At 40.5% G+C, this 18675-nt stretch overlaps 3 protein-coding genes across 5 annotated transcripts in view; 1 reads left to right on the forward strand and 2 right to left on the reverse strand.

The window, feature by feature from the left end:
• Positions 1-49: 49 nt before the first annotated feature.
• Positions 50-8735, reverse strand: ehhadh (enoyl-CoA, hydratase/3-hydroxyacyl CoA dehydrogenase). Of its 2 annotated transcripts, none has more exons than XM_034232388.1 (7): positions 8469-8735; positions 7199-7302; positions 6622-6791; positions 6252-6363; positions 5441-5545; positions 2146-2487; positions 50-1806 (listed from the first exon to the last, which is right to left on the reverse strand). In XM_034232388.1, exons 1-7 carry the CDS (start codon positions 8540-8542, stop codon positions 554-556), a joined length of 2160 nt encoding a protein of 719 aa, XP_034088279.1. In that variant the 5' UTR covers positions 8543-8735; the 3' UTR covers positions 50-553. The 2 variants fall into 2 exon arrangements, with proteins under 2 accessions (XP_034088279.1, XP_034088280.1); XM_034232389.1 differs by having other exon boundaries at positions 7199-7297; positions 8469-8615.
• An 852-nt stretch (positions 8736-9587) lies between these two features.
• On the forward strand, positions 9588-13685 carry tmem41aa (transmembrane protein 41aa). 2 transcript variants are annotated; one of them, XM_034232365.1, is made up of 5 exons: positions 9588-9841; positions 10402-10552; positions 11136-11297; positions 11646-11784; positions 12460-13685. In XM_034232365.1, exons 1-5 carry the CDS (start codon positions 9681-9683, stop codon positions 12678-12680), a joined length of 834 nt encoding a protein of 277 aa, XP_034088256.1. In that variant the 5' UTR covers positions 9588-9680; the 3' UTR covers positions 12681-13685. The 2 variants fall into 2 exon arrangements, with proteins under 2 accessions (XP_034088256.1, XP_034088257.1); XM_034232366.1 differs by having other exon boundaries at positions 9588-9815; positions 10397-10552; positions 12460-12736.
• A 2-nt stretch (positions 13686-13687) lies between these two features.
• The window catches only part of igf2bp2a (insulin-like growth factor 2 mRNA binding protein 2a), a 48750-nt gene continuing 43762 nt past the window's right edge, over positions 13688-18675 (reverse strand). Inside the window, exon 16 of the mRNA XM_034232364.1 lies at positions 13688-18400. Within this exon, the coding sequence (XP_034088255.1) occupies positions 18302-18400 (99 nt within the window). The 3' untranslated portion in view covers positions 13688-18301. The remainder of the gene's footprint in view (positions 18401-18675) is intronic.

Genomic DNA, 18675 nt, shown 5'->3' on the forward strand with positions numbered 1-18675 from the left:
ATAGGACAGTAAGTACAATACGAACCAATAAATCAGTATAAAACAGGTCTTTGGACATCAGATTATTTTTATTATCAAATAGTGTACATTACACAAAACAGTTTCATGATTCATTAAAACCATTCAAGCCTAATATAGGAAAATCAATAAAATGTTCTCTTTCTAGTGTTTCTAGTGTTTTGTACAGCCACTATTTACACAAACAAGAGACACTTTTTTAGAAACAATTAAACCATCAATCTATTGCAAGTCAAATCAATGTATTTGATAAAATTTCAACACAAGCTCAATCAGCTTAACAAAGATATGATTTACTGTTGTTGTATATAATTATATTACATTGTGTACCTAATAAATTGGCACAGACAAAGCTATTATGATTATTAAATCAAAGAAAGCACAGCAGCCTTCAATAATTACATTCATAATCACAATATACAAAATAAAAATATTAGACATTTTAAAGAGTACACAATAAGCAATTTACTGTTTATCACAGTAAGCTTGTCATTATTAAAGTGAATTAAGAGCGTAGAGCTAAAATGCTTAAGATTTAAAGCTGACTGTGGAGTTTCTTGATGGCCTCCCCCCACTTGTGGATAGGTGGGCTGCCGCTGGCCACCAGCCTCCTGAGCAGGCTGCTGGGCTGCAGGTGGGGCACCTCAGGGTGAAGCTGCTGGTAGTGCTCCAGCCTCTCCAGAACCTTCGCCAGCCCGACCATGTTGGCGTAGAACATCGGACCTCCACGGTGCCTGGGCCAGCCGTAGCCCGACACATAGATGACATCGATGTCTTCAGGTCCTGCAGCTATTCCATCATCCAGGATATGGAAGCCCTCGTTGATCAGGGCGTAGAGGCAGCGCTCCAGCACCTCCTGGTGGTCGATGCGTCGCGCCACCAGGCCGTGCTGGGCTCGGTACGCCCCCAGAAAGCTGTGCAGCCAAGGGTCAGACCTGGCAACCCGACTGCCAGGTTTGTCATACTGGTACCACCCCCGGCCTGTTTTCTGGCCGAAGCGTCCCTCCTCACAGAGCAAGTCTCCCAGAGGACTGTACCTGCGACCCTGTCGGATTCTAGCAAATCGCCCTGACGCCGTGCCAGGCTCCACCAGCCCGTCTCCTTTCCTGACTCTCCATCCCACGTCCAGCCCAGAGAGGTCGGACATTCTGAACACACCCATGGGAAAACCAAACTCCTCCAGTGCTTGATCGACTAACTCTGGTGTAGCTCCCTCCTCCAGAAGGAAGAACGCTTCTTCAATGTATGGCTTCAGCATGCGGTTCCCCACGAAGCCTCGACAGTTGCCAACTGCCACACTGGCTTTGCCCATTTTCTTCCCCAGTTGCATGGCAGTGGCCACGGCTTGAGGAGAGGACCGAGGCCCGTACACTACCTCCAGCAGCTTCATGACATGGGCTGGGGCGAAGAAGTGCATCCCGACCACCAGCTCGGGGTTGGGGGTCTCAGAGGCGAGCTGGTCCACGTCTAGAGCAGAAGTGTTGGTGCACAGTAATGTGCCGGGTTTACAAACGGCAGAAAGCTGCTGGAAGACTTTGGTCTTCAGGGCGATGTCCTCAAAGACAGCCTCGATGACCAGGTCCACATCCGCCACGGCCTGGATGTTCTGGCTGTAAATGACTCCATCAAGAGCAGGAGCCACACCACGTCTCTTGGCTCCTCGCTCCAACATGCCAGATATCGCCTGCTTTGCCTCCATCAACTGCTTCTCCTGGGTCTCCACGGCGATCACAGACAACCCGGTCTGAGCCAGTGCCACGGTAATGCCTCTCCCCATGGTGCCGAGGCCTTTTTAGACAAAATCACAAATCAAATAAAACCTCAAATCACAATTCACACATACCTTGGACAATTTTGGATCAGAAAAATAACCATATATAGAAGAAGAATCACAGTAAATAATGTTTTTGTGTAAATAATGGTAGTCTGAAAAAATATTATGCCTGGGAATTTTTCCAATGCTTGCTATTTTAATGCACAAGCTGCTGAGCTTCACATATCCAGATTGTCATTCATCCAACCCTCACTGCCGAGTACAGAGAGCTCATCCATATACATTCAGCGTAACTATAAATGAGCTTGTGCTTATTGTTACCTCAGACAAATAGAAATTAAAGAAGCTTTTACCGATGACCGCTGCTTTATGCACAGGCCTGGACTTGCTTGTGTCCCAGCGGGCTCCACTGGGCATCCTCCACCTGCCAACAGCTCTCTCAGCAAAGAAACAGTACTGCAGGGCACGGGCCTGGCCTGAGGTGAAGAGAGTGGCCATCAGCTCTCTCTCTCGCTCCATGCCCTGAGCGTAGGGCAGGGTGGCAGCCGCCCGCACTGCCTGGACACATGCGATGGGTGCAATAGCTCCACGTGCGCTCTGACGCACCTTTTGCATCACCTCCTCAAAGAGAGCATCCAAATCAGGCTGCTGTGGACACGGATGAGTACTGATACGACGAGGATCCAGTGACCGACCTGCAATAAAAACAAGGAGGAAACATGACTGCATGTGAATAACATTTTTACATGCAGTTTTCTGAGTTTTCAGAAAGTACATTTTAATTATTGCAGAATATTATTTCTGCAATTTGCTTCCTACTTTCCATTAGTACTGCGTTTTCCTTTTTCTCCAGCCTGGATGTAATTGGCCACTCATCACTAGGTACCCCAGTGGCTTAAAGAGCAGAGTGATACAACAGACCAATTTTCAAAATAATTGTACAGACTCCAGTGCCACTTCACTGTTTCCGTTTACTTAGAATAACACCGATGTGAAACTACATGAATTCAACAATTTGATTCTGGGCAAAAAACAGCTGGTAAATGTCCAACTCCAAAGAGGGAAGTGATTTAATTTTTGTGATTGTCATGCCTGCAAGCAACAGTATAATACTAGGGCAATTTTCCAGGTGAAACTACATGACAAGACTTAAAATTAGAGCCTCAAAACTTCCTGTCTGTCGTGATTAAAGCCTGCGAACAATGAGAGAGAAGAAGCAGATATCCAGTCTGCTAAAAACCTTGTTAAAAGCATCTTAATTCCCATTCCTGTCTCCTCTGACATGATTACATGAGACAGTAGTAGGAATCCCTCACAGCTTCACTGAATTACATTCAGTGGGTCTGGGCCAGAAAACTGGGTCAGCATGGTTAAGCTTAAAGGGACGGCAGCCGCATCTGATCTGTTATCTCCACTTAGTCCAATAACTTTCAATTGTGTCTAATAAAGTCCCTATCAATATATCACTGTGGAAGAATTCATGTTGAAGGTCATTACAGGTCAGTTACAAGTACAATGCTGTGTGGCAGTGCGATGTGATTCCAATGTACTTTAGAGGGGGCATTATTGCAGCGGTTAATCTGTAAATGGTTGAGCTGCATCGATGGATTTGTTGTGTGGCGAGAGGAAAGCCTCTCGCCGCTGTTCTGACAGATGTAGCGGGCAGATGTTGCAACTACTGGGGTAAAAAAGTTAATCTGGTCACCAGCAGAGACTTGAATCTGTGCATGTGTGTGCCTAGTGTCTGTGTGTGTGTGTGTGTGTGTGTGTGTGTGTGTGTGTGTGTGTGTGTGTGTGTGTGTGTGTGTGTGTGTGTGTGTGTGTGTTCGTTCACATGTGCATCAATTTAGGTTGTCAAACTATTTTTGTATATGTGCCAGATGTACTGCTGGCTGGGGTTTATGTATGCATGTATTAATGTGTTTGAATCTATTCTGTGCTTGTTGCCTCACTGGCCGTTCATCTTAATGTCTCAAACATTCACATGTTTCGATGTAAATTTAGATACATATTTCCCATCCAAATTCAACACCCCTGCTTATCAACTCAAGAGTGGAGTATCGGTCAAAGTCTCCACAGATTTCCTTGCAGTCTCCTCGTCATCTCCCATCTTGTATGCTGTTGGCTTCACTGTCTGACTCACTCTAAGCCTCAGCTTTAAAAACAACACTCACTTTCTCACCCACTCAAAGTCATCTTGGCAGTGCTGTGTGGAAAAAAAGCATTTGTAAAAAGCATCAGACTGCAATTATCTTTTGATTGTGAAATGTTGTTTTACAGGCAATCCTGGGGAATTGCTGTTGACATTTCGCACAAACTTAATGTGATAATTTGCTAAAGGTGGAACATTAGGCACAAACTAGCAGTTTTCATACCAATTTAAATGTCGTAAAAATGAGCCGTAATTGCCAGGTAAGCTAGCAACAAACTGCTTAAGATGACTTCTCTAAAACAAGTAGCGAGCTTCTTACATTATAGCCATGAAAACATCCCTATTTTCCTTTTATGCAAACGAATCAAAGGCTGTTGTACAACCAGGGCAAAGACATCATTCACATCAACCACATTTAATCGGAAAATGTAAACACAAAAAAACGCACACCGGAGTAGTTGGTATATGCATTACTTCACAATATAACCTTGCTAACAGCATTCCTTAATACTTAAAGGAATAGTTTGACTTTTTTAAGAAAAAATGATGCTTAATGACTTCCTTATTGTGAGTTGTATGAAATGCGTGATACCACTTTCTTATCTGTATGTTAAATATAAAGGGTTGGTTGGCCATAGCTTAGCAGAAAGTGAAAACAGCTAGCCTGGATCTGAGCACTCAATAAACAGTCCAGCAAATAACCTGCAAACCCACAATTTGTGTTTTTTTACACTTTTGTACGGATAAATCACTTCACAATGTGTTGATTAGATGTTTGCTGCTAGGCAACTGTGGAAAGAACCAGGCTAGCTGTTTCTCACTGCTTTCAGTCGTTATGATAAGCTAATCAATAGCTGGTCTGAAGTAGAGTATCACTGAAAATGTTGTTAAATGGGTATTCCTTTCATATGAAAATGAAATGTATATACCTTTTACTGTTGAATTATTGTAAAGTATAAGACATCATCTGACCAAGAGCAGAATTGGAAAATTTAAGCATTTCACAAAAATAGACACCAAATGTTCTTAAAAGTTGATTTGTCATTTAACACACCCATTACACAGAGACATATTTGTTGGTAAACTGTGGGGATGTGGCACATTTTATCAGTCAATTTAGTGTGTTCATTATTCTGATTCACATACACAGAGAAACCCTTATCATCCTAAATGATTGGCTAGAGCCAGTTATTAATATTCAAGGAAAGTTTGTCCCTTTTCACCCTTTTAAATAATAGAGCAAAAGCAGTGAAGACATCAGAGCACATCTGACAGAGCCATGAAATATGTATGGCGTCTGTGGCGGAGGATCTGCCTGCCGTGTTTTCTGCTTCCTTTGATTTCCACAACCTACATGTCAAATCTTCTTGATGTCGGACTTGCCCAAAATAACTTATCTGGGGAGGAATGTAACTTCCTTCCACTAAATTCATTTTTTAAGCCAGTGGAGAGTGAGTGGATTTTAAAACTTGTGCAATCAGGTTTCTGTGCCTCACCTGCAACACTCAGGGCAAACTTCACAGCTGCATCCACAGTGTTGTGGTCAGTAACCTGATCCACTATGCCAAGTTGCAGGGCCTCAGCGGCAGTCACATGGCGGCCTGTGGGAGATATGAAGGGCATCAAAGGTCTATCTGGATGACATGTGACATTTGTAATGCTTAGATGAGGAATAACACGCCTCCCAGCCAGGTACAGTAGATTTGGACACAAGGACCATTTGTATCCTTGATAAACGTCAGAACATGATAAAGAACAACTGTCTCCTCAACTATGGCGTTAAGAACATTTCCATTGATCTGAACAGGGCAGAATATAAGCAGTGAGCATGGTGAAACTAAACACATGCTGACCTCTGCTGGTTATCACAGTAAACTACCGATCTCATGTCAGCAGCTGCATGTTGTGAACAATCAACAACTCTGCCAAGTCAATGATTGGTAATCATTTGTACATCTATAATATGCAGGGACATCTGCATGTGGGTTTACAAACAGAGCCCTCTTGCAAAAATAGACCAACATTTCACATGGCATACTAATTCTAAAAAGATATCATCTCTGCTGATAAAACAAATAGTAATCCTCAACTTGGCCTGATGTTTAAGGATGTTGCGATAATCACAGTATCACTATCAAGATTGTTAGGGCCGGAGTTGTGTCAAAGTCATAATTTTGGTATCAGGATTACACTAAGTATTGTGACTTCTTCACATGAATATATACTTCCCTTTTTCTAGTCTGATACTTTCAAGAATGTCAACACTTTTATAATCATCTCTTAATGAAGTAAATCTGTCTTCTCTACCTGTGGTGATGAGGTTTAGGGCAGCTGGGACCCCGATGAGCCTTGGCAGACGTTGGGATCCTCCTGCAGCTGGCAACAGACCCAAACTCACCTCTGGAAGCCCCAGTCTGGCCTTAAAGGGCACAGAGGCACAAAGTATGAGTAACAGAAGGGGCTTAACAGTTTGGGGTTTTCATGTCATTCTTCCCCATAACAGTGATTATATATTGCAACAATTAAACCATTTGAAAGAAAAATGTGATGGTTGTATTTTAAACATAACAACTAAACCAACAGTTAATCATTACAACATGTTAAGACAGTTAGACACTGATGCAGCACTACGCTGACATTAAAAAGAGACAGAGAGCGATCTGAAGCATGAACTCACTTTAGAGTGTGCGATTCGATAATGACAACCAAGCGCCAACTCAAGCCCTCCACCTAAAGCACTTCCTTCTATGGCCGCCACCACCGGCTTGTTGGCAGACTCAATGGCGTGGATCATCGGAATTAGTGGATGTCCAGTCATGTTGGATCCAAACTCCTTGATGTCCGCCCCTGTTGTGCAAAATGAAATGAATTTTGATATCAAGAGTGTTCAAACAGAAAGCCAGAAACAACAGACTTTATAATAAGGTACATCTGGTTCAACAGAAATGCTGTGCTTCTGTCTTTGAGGAAATTAACACACACCAGGACGCGTGTATATATATATACTTCAATTGTTAAAGTGTATTAGTTATTATTGAAACTAAAAATTATATTTGAGAATTATTTTGCAAGCCTACTGGTGTTTGATAGTGTACTCTTGTCGCCTTTTGCACCGATCTTTACACCCATTTCAAGGTTTGTAATAGAACATTGAAAGAAGTCAAGTAAAATACAATTCAAACATATTTTGGCACCTATTTGTGTCACCATTGTAAAGTTGCAGAAAATACAAGAAATCTAAATAATGTCCATACCTCCACAGAAGATTCCATTCTGGCCACAGATGACCACAGACTTCACGTTTGGGTCGCTGAGTGCTCTCTGCACGGCATCAACGATGCCCTGCCTCACCGCTGCACTGCATCAAAGAATAACATGTTTACTTTATACTGGATGTACATTATTGCTGAAGTTCACCTTTCAGTAACCCTTTAAATTGTTATAGTCGAGGACAATTTAGACCTTTCTGTTACAGGACTTCTTCCTCAAAATAATGTTAATTATTAACAATATGACCTACATTTGATATGTGTTTCTGTTAAACAGGGTAGTAGTGGCCTAAAGAGCTAGGCAGACAGGATTCATATTTGTGAGAAACACCCATTAATATGTACTACATCTGGGGTACCTTCTAGCGCTGTTTTTAACCCAAAACTGGAGCAGTCTGCAGCAGTAGATCATTGACCAGCAGATTAGGCTTTGCAACACCACAATACTACAAGTAAAAGTCCTGCGTTCAATAATTCACTTAAGTAGATGCAGAGAAGAAGAATTAGCAAAAAGCATTTAAACTATCAAATGTTTAAGTATTCATTATGCAGCACAATTTCCCCTTTCAATGTCTTAATAATATCATGACATTTATTTTCAGTTATTAATTATCATGTAAGCAGCAACATTAAATTATAGCAGGCCAAGATACGAGGTAATTGTATATACATTGTATATTGTCTACATACAACAATGTTTCATTTTATGTAAGGTCATCTTACATTTAGTTTGTATTAACTTCATCCACAAAGTAAAGCTGTCTGATAAAGTATATTATATACTTTATCAGACAGCTTATTTCCATTATACTGTTTCCATTTTATCAGACAGCTAATTTCCATTATATTTGCTGTAGTTGTGTGGGCCTATTGTAGGAGTAGGTATTTTTTTCCATGTTCAATTATATATAGTATATATATAATTGAACATGGAAATACCTACTCCTACAATAGGCCTACACAACTACAGCAAATATATTCCATTTTTGATTTGAGTTAACAGTCTTTCCTCTGACGCCCCATCTGGTAATATTTATATAATTTAATATTGTACTGACAAAACAAGTTATTGCCTTTGCTATTTTGTGTGCGTTTTCCTATGCAAATTTGGAATTGTACATCCCGAAGGCTTCTATAAAAGTCCCACAATATACGAACATGCAGTAATTTGTCTTCTCACAAGATAAAAAAAACTCGAGAGTAAATCATGGATCATGCATTACAGAAGCCGTGCTTGCTGTTGACTGTGGCTCACCTGAGTGCGTTGACAGGCGGATTCCGCAGAGTAATTACACCGACACACTCCGAAACACGATTATATTCAGCCATTTTACAGAATACCAGACGCTGTCGCACTTGTTTCTGGTTTGTGGACTGAACTTTGTAACTTCAGTCCTGCTGCCAAGACTGCATCACCTTTATCACAGTTTTACTATCCATGTGATAAAGATTTCCAAACTGTCTTCTTCGTCGCTTTTCTTCTGTGTTGTTTACAGTGGGCGGTTTGGGGTAACGAGTCGGAGCTTTAGCGCCCCCACCGGACCTGGAGTTAGTTAGAAAACTAAATCTGTCCATTTTGTTCCCTTTTTTGGGGCATATTGCTTTTAATTTAACTATTTTGTTGTAGTATCGTTTGATTAATAATAAAGCATATTTGAGGACCAGGAAAATCGCTATAAAAACATGAATTATTATTAATATAAAGCAGCAATCATTTTTTTAATTAAAAAAACATATATATCACAGTCAAATCCAAATACCATATATTACAGATATTGCTGAATAAAAAAAATATCTTTCCGAAACACGATTATATTCAGCCATCTTACAGAATACCAGACGCTGTCGCACTTGTTTCTGGTTTGTGGACTGAACTTTGTAACTTCAGTCCTGCTGCCAAGACTGCATCACCTTTATCACAGTTTTACTATCCATGTGATAAAGATTTCCAAACTGTCTTCTTCGTCGCTTTTCTTCTGTGTTGTTTACAGTGGGCGGTTTGGGGTAACGAGTCGGAGCTTTAGCGCCCCCACCTGACCTGGAGTTAGTTAGAAAACTAAATCTGTCCATTTTGTTCCCTTTTTTGGGGCATATATGCTTTTAATTTAACTATTTTGTTGTAGTATCGTTTGATTAATAATAAAGCATATTTGAGGACCAGGAAAATCGCTATAAAAACATGAATTATTATTAATATAAAGCAGCAATCATTTTTTTTATTAAAAAAACATATATATCACAGTCAAATCCAAATACCATATATTACAGATATTGCTGAATAAAAAAATATATCTTTCAGCGGTTAGGTAAATGCCTCCAGAAGATGGCAGTAACACCAAGGATGCCAGCTGCCTTTACCTCAAAGTAGAAGAAGAAGAAGCGGCAGTTGTTGGCCATTTCTTCTCTCCACTCTGACTGTCAACACGGAGGAGAAGCAGCCGTCTCCAGGCTGACAGTGTGGAGGAATATGCGCTCTCTTGTGGGACTGCTCGCTGTGGTGGCTGCAGCCAGTGTGTACCTGTACTCTCTGTCCCTGTACCTTCCTGCTGCGCCGCGGAGACCTCCAGCCGCCCACAGACACCACGAGGAGTCCGGGGAGCCCGCTGACAGCTCCGGGGAGCCCAGCAGGTGACGCTTATGTTATCCAGAGATTATAAAGTTCACTAGGTTAAGTTTTTATCTACAAAATGTGCATTTGACTGTAACGTTGATATCACTACTGCTTACATAAGCATGCTCTTATCTCACACACAATCTCATCATGGAAATACTCACTCTATAATATATGTGTGTAGATATGTAGCCTACTGTAAGATATGACATTAAGTAAAGTTTTAAAAAACCATTAATTATTAATATTAGCGTCATTACACAGTTGTAAAACAGTTTATAACCACTTATATACCCAATACAACTGCTAATGGCTGTAAACCTAACTTTAGGCCAATGTGTTAACTTCAGTCCTCTGACTTAGCAGCCAAAACCAATACAGTGTTACCAGTAATTCAGGTTGAACTTGATCAAACAAGCACATATCTGCATTTATAAACTTGTTACCATCAGGTATATGTCAATATTGAAATGTTGTTGATTACCATAATATCCTATTATCTGTCCATGATTCTGAACACTGTCTGTTCCTGGAAGAAGTGCATGATGGGACTAACTTGAGTATGGATGTCATGCAGGTTGAAGTTCCCCTCAGACTTGGAGGAGCTGAGGGAACTGGCTGAGCTCCTGCAGTTTTACAAGACGGAGCACACTGGATATGTCCTGCTGCTCTTCTGTAGTGCATATCTTTACAAGCAGTCCTTTGCCATTCCTGGATCTTCATTTCTGGTAGAGTAAAATGCAGGTGTTCAAACTCAGGTGTTCTCTGTACTGACGCTGGATAACAAGGCAAACCATGGATGTTGATATTTTACGTGTCGGATGTCTTTAAAATGTTTACAACAATTAAGCAAGTCATTGATCTTCGTGGGTGTGAGGTAGTCACGGTATTTGTTGACATGTTTTACAGAAACAATTATTGATTTGAATGCCAATTAGAAAAGAACATGTATGGCAGGTGTGACACAAATTAAGTATGCTATAAGGAAAAATGAAAAAGCTACGTCTCTTCTCCAAACACACACTGCAGAGGATAACAATATCCAGCAAGCTCAAACAATAAAAGGATATCAGACTCTCTTTGTGTGTAGACATTATAAGGCTTTTGTGGCAGTTTTTCTTCCCCAGTATCATTGATTTAATTCCCCAAACGGAGCTTGCAGCACAGAACCACTGTTAGATTAAAGAGTACTTCTCTCCTTTGGCAGGAAGAGATACGCAGTAGATTGTCTTGATGTATATGTCTGTGACGATCATTAAACACTTGTATGATGTGTAATAACTCTGGCCCTCTCCACTTGTCATTATGCAGAATATTTTAGCAGGAGCTATATTTGGACCCTATCAAGGACTGCTGCTTGCCTGTGTGCTCACCACTGTGGGCTCCACCATGTGCTACCTCCTGTCCCAGACCTTTGGAAAGCGCTACATCGCTAACCTCTTCCCTGATAAGGTCTCCATGCTACAGAGGAAGGTACATCTGTGACACCATGTAAACAACTTATTCAAGGCAACAAATATTGATTCAACTCTACTGTATATTCTGATGATAAATGAGTTTTTATGGTAGGCTTTCATTGAGAATATGAAGTTATATATTCCTGCCCCGAATGCTCTGCTCACACATGTTATCATTACATGTATATACATGTGCAAAGTTATACAGGGGGTGATTACAGGTTTTGTTTTGTATTTTTATTCCCCAAAATGTGACAAATGTGATATCAAATTGACACTGAAAATATCTCAACAAGCAACAAGCACACTACTACTCTCCCTATATATCCTAAAATCTCTTTTAAAATCTTATCTTTTCTACCAGGTTGAGGAGAACAAGGACTGTTTGTTATTCTTTCTACTCTTCCTGAGATTCTTTCCAATGACTCCAAACTGGTTTCTGAACATGTCGGCCCCTATTGCCAACATCCCCATCACCTACTTTATCTGCTCAGTCTTCATTGGTAAGAACACAAGGATCACCTTACATGAAAAGAAAAGGACTTCACATTCACCTAAACTCACACTTTGGCTACTTTAATTGTTGTTTGTGTTAGGTGCGTGCTAATTAATACGACTAATCGTCCCTCTGTCAAATCATCAGTTTCAATGGTTTCAACATGTGATTGTGACATTTGCTAAAGGGAAAGTTTACACCCAAACAAAAACAAATATTTGTCCTCATACCTGCAGTGCTATTTATTAATCCAGATTGTTTAGGTGTGTGAGTTATTGGCTGTAAAAATGTCCTCTTTCTCTCGAATACACGGCTTGTGCTCAAAGCCCAAAAAACGAAAGACCTAAAGAACTCCCAGCAACGTCTCTTCCCGGAAATCATGACCCAGTCACTCAAGATAATTCACAGTTGTTGTTGTGAACAGTTTCATACAGAAAGTACTTTATTTTTAAAGAACTGCATGCTTTTGTTCCACGAGTAGATACAATCTTCCTTCTGCAGAGTGATATGGTCGGTGGGTGTAGTTTGAAAGAAGGAATATAGTTCCCACATAAAACTGCTCACAACAAAGTCTTGACTCGATTTACATCACATTTTAAGTATTGAACATTTCTCCCAACCCTCCACATTCATTTGATGTCTAACTACAGTTTTGTTTTTTACCTGCCATCTGTGTCTGCAGGCCTCCTACCGTACAACTTCATCTGTGTGCAGACGGGCGTCATGCTGTCTGAGGTGGCGTCTCTGGACGACTTGTTCTCATGGGGGAGGCTGCTGCAGCTGCTGGCCATCGCCTGCATGGCGCTGCTGCCCGGCGCCCTCATCCGCCGCTTCAGTCAGAACCTCCTCAAACTGGACGTCCCATCACAGAACGGGCTCAACACGGAGAAGAAGGTCCAGTGATTTGTTCTGGGAGTTGTTTTCCCTGGCTCGAAGATTAAATGTATTTAAAGTGATGACTCTTCAGAAACAAACTGCAGACGCAAGTGTAAAGGTTTCTTTTATCTTTTCTGGAGCCACCTAGAGATGCAGAGCTGTAAAAAAATAAGACTGGCACATTGGGATTTGTAGCCAGGTATATTTGTTTAACCAAATGTTTGTTATTCTACAGTATGCCACAACATCATTGGGCACAGTAAATGTATAAAGATATATGAATGTATAGTAATCATAAGGACAAAGGGAAGGGTTTAAAGGGGACTTGGCTTCAATGTAAACAGCTAGTGTTTCAAGTGCCTGTCGTGCAGTGCTGGACTCTGATTTCTACCTCCACAAGTTTGGGAAAACTAATGTAACAGCCTGCTCATGTTGGTTGTAGCTTAATGGCTCAGATGATTGTTATTTGGGTTTGTGTGAATACCTATATTTGTAACTGAAATATGTTTGCAGCATATACTTGAAATTGTATTTTTCTTTTTTGACAATCACATCTTAAGTATAAATTGTAATACAGGGTGTTCAGCAATTTTTACTATTTTTGAACTTTGTTGGAACTCAAAGTTTTTCAAATTGTGTAATTTGGCCTCAGTCTTTGAGGTAACAAAAAACAAAAAAATTAAATGACATGACTGAGTAAATGTCATGATACCCAATCATTACCTGAAAGTAAAGGTGCAGTTAATCCAGGATGTGTTAAATCGATCATTTATATTGCGTCTCTGGCTGCCTCTTCACTGTCCGTATGTCTTTTGTACAGGGCTATTCACACTGCACAGTGTTATCTTAAAACTCTTTCTTTGTGTGGGTTAAGATTTAAAATGTAATGTCAGCTTTCTGTCTCTTCAAAGATGTTAATTATTTTTAAATTGAATGTACAGTTATGGTGTGCTGGATCCCAAACGACATGACACCTATTATTTCAGAGGTAAAAACACTTTGGAATAATAAAACAGTAAATGTGAAAAACAGCATTTTCTTTTTTCAAATATTATTTATTGCTCAGATCCAGGTTGCTCAACAATACAGTTCACTCACAACTCAAAACAACAGCTTGGCTGTTACCAGAAAGGCATGAATCCACGGGATGGATTAAAAATGGATCATATATGTCTGTCTAGCGCACAGTCACCGATTACCTTGAGGTGTCTGGGACCTTTTGGCCCGTGGGAAATGTAGGACTTGAGAGTTGAGACCTACTGAGGGGACAAAAGGAATCTCCCAAATGGTGAAAAGCAGTTAAGAAATGGATCCATGGAAAACCACTACTGAAAGTCTAGTGCTATATAAAGTGTACATACTGGATTGCCTACAACAGTCTCATGCAATGCTTTGTGTTTTCCCATTTAACAACAAGACAAGACAAAAACACTGCTGTGGTTCTGCATACATCAAACCAGACTTTACTAAATCCTTCCTCAGCTAACTATCTTTTTTTGGATGGTTGTTGAATGCCCTATTTTTTTGTTCAGACGCAGAACAAGATTTGATTAGCTTTTTCTTTTTTATCAGACCTGGTTACTCTGTCATCCCTCTTTTTATGCATGTCACAGATTCATTTATTTTTCCATCATGATTCCCAAATCTGTTAAACATTCTAGTTAGGATATTTCAACCGCAATTTAATAACTAGTATAATTGGTAGTGATCTAACAGGAAAGCAAAGAATCCCAATTACTGCTCCGGACTACATCATTAAATCAGTGTAAATGACGAGAAAAAACCAGATCAACAGGAAAAATAAAAGCCTAAACTATCCAACCACCATGTGATATGACTAACAACACAGTACACCCTCAGTGATGTGTGTAATTGTGGTTTTCTGGTACTGAATATTAATGTCTAGCAACACCCCACAAAACCTAGAAACACCAATCCTTGGAAGTACAAATTAAAATGAAAAGGAAACTATTACGTTTTGACAAGATTCCTCCTCAGACAGCGGCCGACCTACAACAACCAAGACGCTGTGCTGAACCCGACACAGTGAAACCGAACCAGCTGGATGGAAACCTGCACTGACTGTGTAAAGAGCCAAAACACAAGCGAGACAGAGATCTGAAGAGTCCTCTGCAACACGAGACGAGCCTTCAATACTGCTCTTAAAAAGCTAGTCCTGCCAAGTTAAACCATGAGTGACAAACTGCAATTTCCAGTGCTACAGCGAAGAGCCGTTCTCTCCATGACATGCCCTACTACAGTGAAGCAGACCACCACAGGAGTCACGTGTTTCGATTTAAAGCACCGTACTGCATTGGTGTGGCTAAGGTCAGGGGGTCATTTGAATCAGGTCTGGTGAGTGATCATCATCAGTATGAGGTACTGTACCGGCTGTGGGGAGGCTTGCTGTTGTTACAGAAAGCCTCAGGCATTGTGTGAGTTCGATAGACCTTTTATTTTTTAGTTCAGCAATGCTAATCTGTGTTTACTGGGACAATGATCCAGCTCATCTGATGACAAAAGCATGCCCTCGGGAAAAAAAATTAATCAGCTCTCAACAGTTAAAAGAACTCCAAAGACAAACACTAACTTTCACTATATCATTCCTTTATTTAATTATTTTTCGCCCTACATCGGTTTTAGTAACTAAAGTCAGCCTTGGATTCTGAGAGGTAATTCTGAAATGTACAGCACATCAAAAAAAAAAAAATCATCTATAGATTGATGAGAAAACCGTTTAGAGGTCAGTTTTGAGGCAAACTGTGACGCTCTAAAACTTCTCCCACCATCTCTCACATCGTAGGTGTAGACTGAAGTGTTATAGAAACAAAAAACGATGCATTAATGTGTGACTCTATTGTACATGTTTACAGATATACAGGTATCTTGTCGTACACAGTGACATTTCAACGACTAGAGTTGTTCTACATTCTACACAGAAGACTAGGGGTTTTACACCAAGTTCAAAGAGTCCCATCAGTGTATTTTTGCAGCTTTGTGTTTTCTTCAAATCAACCCCAGAGTATGTTTTTATCAAATAGAGCTGGTACGATTGAATTGGGTTGTTTAAAAAAATCTTTTTTTTTTATCCACAAGTGAATAAACTTCATTGTTGTTTTTTTTTAAAGTCTAAAAAAAACCTGGAGGTACAGTTGGGAAAAGCAGGAGGTACAGATGGTTCCGCTTTGTTTTCAACTGACTTTTCTTTCCTTTCTTTGATTTCTGTGAAATCAGTACACAACATCCACATTCAGAACCACTTCGGGCAGGTATGTACCCCTTAGATCCTGCTCTTCATTCCTTTCTACAGAAAATGTACTTTGAAATCCTTTTGACGTGTATCATTAAGAGGTTGTATGGCGTCCAGGTAAAGACAGTCCAACAAAGTTGACTACGGTTGACAAAGTTTCACTAGTTGACTGGACCTGAAGAGTTTAGAGATTACTGTAGATCTTTTGTCTTTTTTTCATTAAAAAAGAAAATTAAAAACGCTCAAAATGATCAGTTAACAAGGCATACAAAATGTGGAAAAAGGGGAAATGAAAGATTGGACTGAGGTACCCTGAAGCCTGAGGTAGATCACAATACTGACATGCGCACTGTTCACATCCTGACCAAAGTTATCGATGGTTCACTTAACTGTTCTCCTATTTTTCAGGATTTTTGTTTATATTATTATTCATAGTCTAGTTTTCAAGAAAATAAACACTTCCCTTCAAAATAATATGGCAGTGTCCCACTGAGGAAGAAAAGAAAAGGACTTTGTTTTTCTTTTTGTTTCTTATCAATAGCTCTCATCACAAAATAGGAAAAAAATAGATTCATAAATATTACTCTCTCTTTTTATATATATATACACACACATGCGCACTCGCACACAAACGCACACACACGGAGGAAGCTGTGCGTATTGGCAATAACCTTGCGTCTGGAAGATGAAGCTGATGGGTGATGTCTAAAAGTTGACAAAATAAGGCAACAAGCTTCCATGGTCTCCACAGTAAAGGGACACCAGGAGGACCTGCGTGTCCAGCGCACTCGCAGAGCGGTCGGCTGGCTCGCCAAAAGAAAACAAAAAAGAAAAAGTTAAAAGAAAGAGCGAGGGTGAGAATGACAATCTGTGTGTCTGTGTCTGTGGCCCCGCCTGCTGGACACGGCAGGGGTGATTCTTCTAAAAGGCTGCATATCGTACATTCACAGCTGTCATTCCATTTTAGAAAGCTCCCTGACAAGAGAGGGTTAAAGCCAAACACGGCTGCGGTCACGTTTGCGGTTGTGTGTGTACCACAGGTCATACAGTGCCTCCCAGACCACCCTCTAACCCAACACTTTTTCCTCACTGCCACTTCACGCACCAAAAGTGAGCACCCTCCCTCAAAACAACGTCTACTTTCTTATGTTTGTGTCGGACATCATGACGTCCCAAATAAGGCCGAGTGTGTGGCGCTGCACATTCAAAACGACTGGTCACCTGTAAGCAAATTAACTTTGACCAAATCGTTTTTTTAAGATTTGCTCTGATCGTCCTTTATTAGACAATGTTTAGATTTCTTTTTTAAATATCAGGACAACAAGCATGAATGCTGTTATAGTTACTGTACAGCATGGAAGAATTACATCAGTTTAAAAATTCTTCTGATGCGTTTAACCTCTGTTGAGTGAAAGTGGCAGTTCAATGAGGGCTATGGGGGAAGAAACTGTTCCTTGACAACAAATATGTTTTTAACCTATTAAAAAAACACGCCAGATGAGAGAGAGTGATGAGAAATTAAAGCAGAAATAAGCAGAAAATAAAGAAATAAAAGAAAAAAAGAGTCGAAGCATCAGATATGATTGGTGAGAGACACTTAAAAAGGGACGTTATCTTTTGCGTTGGCACACACACAGGCTTGTTAAAAAGACCCATTCGCCATATTTTCTTACAAGTGTTTTTCTTTTGATTTCAGTGGCCTATACTGTGAACACACAAGGGGAATTGCCTTATGAGGCTGTCAGAGCACAATCAATCTCTGGAACAAGCACAAATATTAGAAACTAAACCAAGTTGTTCTGTCATTTTGATAGGAAAATAACAGTGCGTACTCTCAGTGTGTATCAATATACTTTTCTACTCTGTGTTAATACTGCTAAGGATATTTCATCTTTCAATCTGAATATCTCTAACTCATGTGAGAGTCCATTGTCCCTCGCGCTCGTTCTAACCTAAAATATTTATCACAATGCCTTGTATACGCTTGTGTTAATACATTTGCTTTATCAGTTTGTTAGGCCTATGTTAGTCCAACTAAAGAGATAACGTTATTCAGGGCGACATACTATTTCCTGTTTGGAACTGTGACGACAACAGTTCCAAAATTCTCTGCCATGTCCACGTTCCTTATAGATTTTTTTGGTCTTTTTTTTTGTTCTATTATATCAGTACGGTTTTTTCCCACTCTATCTGCTCTCACAGGGCTGGCAGTGCACACAATGCCCTCAGCCTTTGGCTCTTACTTGTTTCCCCCCTAGTGAAGTTCTTTGGTTTTGATCCTGGTGCTGCTGGTCTGCCCTGCATGTCCCCCTTGGCCGTGGCCTTTGTCTGGGTGGGTCTCTGTCCGTTTGGGAGGGCTACATTCATTGGCTGGCACCCGCCGGAGCCGCCCCGCTGGTCACTTGACGTGGTGCGGTGACACGGCGGTGCCCTGCTGGTGCTTCTGTTCCTGCTGTTTGACCTGCTGAATGATCTCCCGGATCTTCCTCTGTGCAGTCTGTGCGGAGAGACATCACATACAGGACGGGGTGTTAACTGATATGTAACAACACGTACCAGACTGACCTTGGAGATAGGCTTTTAATGAACAGATAACTGTCATGTTCCTATGAACTGCACAGCATCATTGGGGGTAAGTTGACTGTGTGGGTTTGTTTTTTCCTGCAGTTATCAGTATGTAAATTGTATTAATATATGCTTAAATTGTTTAAAGATAATAAGAACTAATAAACTAAAGTAGCAAAGAAAATGACTTCTAGCTGAATTTGAATC

The sequence above is a fragment of the Gymnodraco acuticeps genome, unplaced genomic scaffold (assembly GCF_902827175.1).
Source record: "Gymnodraco acuticeps unplaced genomic scaffold, fGymAcu1.1, whole genome shotgun sequence".
In the NCBI taxonomy this organism is placed as follows: domain Eukaryota; kingdom Metazoa; phylum Chordata; class Actinopteri; order Perciformes; family Bathydraconidae; genus Gymnodraco; species Gymnodraco acuticeps.

Bases quoted from the DNA above. Each gene is read 5' to 3' on its own strand.
- ehhadh (XM_034232388.1), bottom strand. From the start codon at position 8,542: ATGGCTGAATATAATCGTGTTTCGGAGTGTGTCGGTGTAATTACTCTG. The intron at 7,303-8,468 runs GTGAGCCACAGT...TCTTTGATGCAG, and splicing joins CCGCCTGTCAACGCACTCAG to TGCAGCGGTGAGGCAGGGCA. The intron at 1,807-2,145 runs GTAAAAGCTTCT...TTGTCTAAAAAG, and splicing joins GCATAAAGCAGCGGTCATCG to GCCTCGGCACCATGGGGAGA.
- tmem41aa (XM_034232365.1), top strand. From the start codon at position 9,681: ATGCGCTCTCTTGTGGGACTGCTCGCTGTGGTGGCTGCAGCCAGTGTG. The intron at 11,298-11,645 runs GTACATCTGTGA...CTTTTCTACCAG, and splicing joins TCTCCATGCTACAGAGGAAG to GTTGAGGAGAACAAGGACTG. The intron at 11,785-12,459 runs GTAAGAACACAA...CTGTGTCTGCAG, and splicing joins TATCTGCTCAGTCTTCATTG to GCCTCCTACCGTACAACTTC.